Here is a 4,723-nt window from a genome sequence, read left to right as displayed (position 1 = left end):
GATTTTAGTTGCATTACATGCATTTTGCATTTTAATTATAACTTGGGAATTAAGGCGTGGAGTAGTGATATTTTGGTACTATTGAGATAGAATGGTGACCTATTGCTGCCTCTGCATTAGGTGTTGCATGGTCAAGTTGAATTTTAGAGTGTTCACAAAGTAAAAGAATATTTTCCCAGAAATATTATCAAAATTAATTAAATTAATTTTATTATGATTCTACAATTCCCTCTTTATTTTTAATTTATTAATAGTAGTTGGGGGCAAGTTTAATCACCTAGCGAAAAGACAAAATTATGAATATATATGTCAAGTGTCAACAATTAATTGCTCTTCTATAATAGATTGCGCTAATAATATTGCAATATATATGTAGTTAAAAAGTCAATTAGTCATTGCTTGGAGTACTCTTTACTAACCCTATTAATTAAACTGATCATGATAATCATCATCATTATATCACAAGTTCATTTAGTACGTAATATTTAGTACTTCTGGACGTTGTTTTGATACTTTTAATTCTACTCCAAAATCTCATGGCCACACAAGCAATATATTTGTTATATATATATAAAAACATATTTGTATTATTTTCTTAAAATATAGGATATCAACAACAAAATTGTCACATCTATTGATGCATATTTTCTTCCTGCTACTATTTTATTTATTTATTTATTTTTGTGGCGGAACCAATTAATCGAAGACAAAGTGCATATATACAGAAGACTAGACCAGAGTATGACACACAATTAGCTAACACTATCATTATTTTAAACCCTAATTAAAGAATTAACTGTTAATTAATATTTCATGATATGATAATGGCAACTTCAAGAATTCTTGTTTTGGTTGATTAGTTGCGTACGTACTATATACAGATAAATGCAAAATTTGTTTGTTGGAATTTCATAGTAAGATTGATATCCATGAAACGTATTGAAATTAACTAATCTCTTATATGACTACTTTATTACAAAGGAGCAAATAAGGAACTAACTATATAGCCAGCCGATTTTGTGCCCAAATGTGCAAAACACGGAATGGAATCCGTGTACGGCAGGTAGGTCCCACGTTAGAATAGTTATAATTTTTAATTATTTAATTAAGTTGGCAACCGGTTATTCTAGGTTTGGTAACCGGTTGTAAATTTGTATTTTTAATTAAAAAATAAAAAGGTACAATTTAATTACTGTTCACGTCAGTTAAAGTAAAAAAAAGTACAATAGCTTTACTGTTCGTGGCAGTTAATTGTACAAATATACTGTAGGCAGTGGGTCCATGTTGTCGGAGTGGGGTTATTTTTTTATTTTACATCATGTATGTAATTTTGGAATTGTAGTTGAGTACAAAATATCACGTACCGAGTACATTAATTGTTTATGCATGCTGTTTAGTAAAATTAGTGTACAAAATATCACGTACCGAGTACAAAATATCATGTACAGAGTACATTCATTTTTGTTTCGTAGTACATTGTTAAGAATAATTTGTTATAAATTATGAAATTATGTGTTGGTATATATTGAGTTTTACGTTGGTGTATTATTTTTATTTTTATTATTGTGTATAAAAAAAATTAATTACTATGGAAATTTTGACCTTATAAGATTGAATTTTCTTGGGTAAAATAATTTATTTGTTCATTAATTATAAATTTGAGATTTGTTGAGATAAATACCTTAAACACGGCAAACATAACATGAAGTATATAAATGTAGAGTTTTTGAAGCAATAACTAGAGTCATAAACCTTAAAACATCAACGGTTAAAAATAGCTAGTTATATATGTGAATGACCATAGTATGATTCTTGTGTGGAGGAAGGCGGTTCAGGGAAATACGCATTGGAGTGTTCATTGAATGAGTCAGTTGTTGGTTGATTGTGTGCTGACTGTTGCCCCTGAGATCCAGTATTCTGTTGACGGTTTGGGCACCGCCGATAATCATGGCCTGATGAGCGACAAATGCGACAATGTCTTGAGTTTCTTGGGATCTGCTCCCCGTTCGGTCCTTCCCTTGGATTTCCCGTACCCTTTGTTCTCACAACTTCAGGGTCTTTAATAATGTTGGGGTTGTTACGATATCTTCCAGGTTGTGGCGTCTGTCCTTCTGGATTGGAACTCATCTCAAATTCTTCCTTGAACATTAGAGTTAGCCGTTCAATCTCTTCCTTTGCACGCGTGTACGAATCCTCTGTTTTTGCTGCATAGAAAGTCAAGTTATAAGTTAATGAGCTGAGAGATCCAAACCTAGCCATCTCATAAATGTGTTGTTGTTCTTGGGCCGGGGGGTTAAAATGTAGGTGGAGATTTGTCTTCGCGGATTTGCTCCATCGCTTCATGAGAAGAGTATTAGGTATTCTTCTGATGTTTAATCTTTTCATTGTAGCCCATAAATGTCTACAAGGGTACCCCTGACTTTCATATAGCATGCAGCTACAGTGTAGTGCTCGTTGGCCTTCACAGTAATGAACTCGGTATCGGACTTCCGGATGCTGAAACTTTCCAATGGTGTATATCTGCCACTCTCCTTCTTGCTCCTGACTTATGACAAAATAATTATTCTCTAAATCAAGCTGCTCAGCAACCTTGTGGTACATAGTTCTTGTGTAGAATTCAGCACATTGGTTGTAGTACGTGGTCAAGCATGTAGGATTAGGTGGGTGAGGTCGAGTGCATCTGCTTTTGAAGTCATTTGCAGTCTCGTTGTGTCTGAGCTTTGAGACTGTCATATCTATGGTTGTTACGAATTCACGCAAGCAATAATTCTTCTCTAAAAATTTTTTTAGGGCTGAGTTGATCGATTCGCAACGTTGTGTGGTTCTCATTCCTGCAACGAATGAACCCCTTAAATAAGTTTCTGCCCACTGTTTTCTTGTGTCGAATGTTGTTTGGCACCATTCATTATCTGTTAGTTGTTGGGTTTCGACGACGTCTAACCATCTTGCTTCAAAATCCTCCTCCTCGTAGTAGTTGTACATTAGATCTTTAAATATCTTCAAGAAGATCGGATCTTTAACCTTTTTGGAAGCATTTGTATTGAGATGCCAAGCACATAGACGGTGTGTAACATCAGGCATGTGTTCCATGATGGCCTGTTTCATGGCCACATCTTGGTCAGTAACTACAACATTTGGCTTCTTATCTCCATGGCATTCGAGAAATTTTTGAAGTAGCCAACGATAGGATGGAAGCTTCTCGTGGAGGAGTAGAGCGAACCCGAAGATGCATGTGTTGAAATGGTGGTTTACGCCAATGAGAACAGTGAGAGGCTTATTGTACTCATTTGTCATGTAGGTGGTATCAAACCCTAGTACATCCCCAAAAGCCACATAGTCGACTCGTGAGTTTCCATCTGCCCAAAATAAGTTAGCCAATCGATTCTCCTCGTCCACCTGATATACAACGAAGAAATTTGGATCCCTCTCTGCGAGACAATCAAGAAATCCCAACGCTCCTTCCGAGTCCGTCTCTATCTTTTCTTCTCGCTTGGCACCAGCAACCCTGTTGTAGACATCTCGAAGTTGACATGGCATTCTCTCGTAACCTCCACTTTGCAAAGCAACATGAGACATTATGTTGGCAGTTTTAATTCCAACTGAGTTCATCGACCTAACTTGGGCAAGCAAGCCATCGGACACTACTCGGTATGATCTCAAAAATTGTACCTCACTTGATGAAGCGAGGTCGTGATTGTGTATTGTGCTGAACTCTTTGCATTTCCAAGTGTTAGACGGTTGTGTGAGTAAAATACGTAATGCTGCCTGACATCCGGTTCTAGTGACATCATGAGGTCTCTTTTTTCTTTGTCTTTCCGTTATTGTGATTCTTTTGTAACCCTCGGAACAACAAACCCACCTGCGCATTACGATGACTCCGTGAGAACGTCGTACATCATCTTTTCTTGTGCCGAAACCCATCCGTTTCGCATACATTTCGTAGAATGCTTCCCATTTTCCCAGTTTGTCGAGACTCTTGCCTAGGACGTCACATATTTGAATCTCATTCACTGGTTTTGTGATGTTTAGCTCTGCTGTTATGCTTTCCCATTCGTAGGTTTGTTCCTCATTCATGTTCTCTGCTTGAGACTCGGCCTCCATATTGTATCTGTTTGAATTAACAAATTAAATGATAAAGTTAATAGGTAAGGAATGGTTTTCGAGAAAGATAAAAAAAAAGGACTTACTGATAAGTAACCAATTGTTCCTTCGACGTTAATGTACTGGAGTGGAGTTACAGTGTTCGATTGTTATTGATATCCAAGAATTAGAGATGAAGAGTAAGGGAAAGATAGTGGTGAGTCGATTTAAATTAGATTTTATGAGATTGAATGCCTCAGATTGTAGAGTAATATGGGTTGGTGATCACATTTAAGTGTGTTGGGCTGATATTAATGGGCCTTTGAAATATTGGAAACTCTATTCCACTCTCTTCGTACTTTTCAACAGTAAAATAGTACAATTACATTTACTTTTGAATAAACTAATTGGAAAATAATGTTATTGTATGATTTTTGGGTTTAGATATTTTGTTGAGTTGTATGGGTTGGTGGTAACATTTAAAATTGTTGGGCTTATATGAATGGGCCTTTACCAACCTTTTTTAATGAATTAAACCACTTCGTACGTCAGGAAAAAAGTAATAGTACATTTTTTTATTTGTGGAAAATAAAGATTGAAAAGTAAGGATGTTTTTTTTTTTGTATGAATTGATGACATTTTT

At 35.7% G+C, this 4,723-nt stretch overlaps 1 protein-coding gene across 1 annotated transcript; it reads right to left on the bottom strand.

Annotated features, from left to right (window-relative positions):
• Nucleotides 1-1,782: 1,782 nt before the first annotated feature.
• LOC133039639 (protein FAR1-RELATED SEQUENCE 5-like) lies at nucleotides 1,783-4,101 on the bottom strand. Its single transcript, XM_061118544.1, has one exon. The coding sequence runs from the start codon at nucleotides 4,099-4,101 to the stop codon at nucleotides 1,783-1,785; it is 2,319 nt and encodes a 772-aa protein (XP_060974527.1).
• Nucleotides 4,102-4,723: the final 622 nt, after the last annotated feature.

The sequence above is a fragment of the Cannabis sativa genome, chromosome 7 (assembly GCF_029168945.1).
Source record: "Cannabis sativa cultivar Pink pepper isolate KNU-18-1 chromosome 7, ASM2916894v1, whole genome shotgun sequence".
In the NCBI taxonomy this organism is placed as follows: Eukaryota; Viridiplantae; Streptophyta; class Magnoliopsida; order Rosales; family Cannabaceae; genus Cannabis; species Cannabis sativa.
This window is presented reverse-complemented; position numbering and strand designations above follow the sequence as displayed.

Excerpts from the sequence above, each read along its gene's own strand:
- LOC133039639 (XM_061118544.1), bottom strand. The coding sequence starts at position 4,101 with ATGGAGGCCGAGTCTCAAGCAGAGAACATGAATGAGGAACAAACCTAC.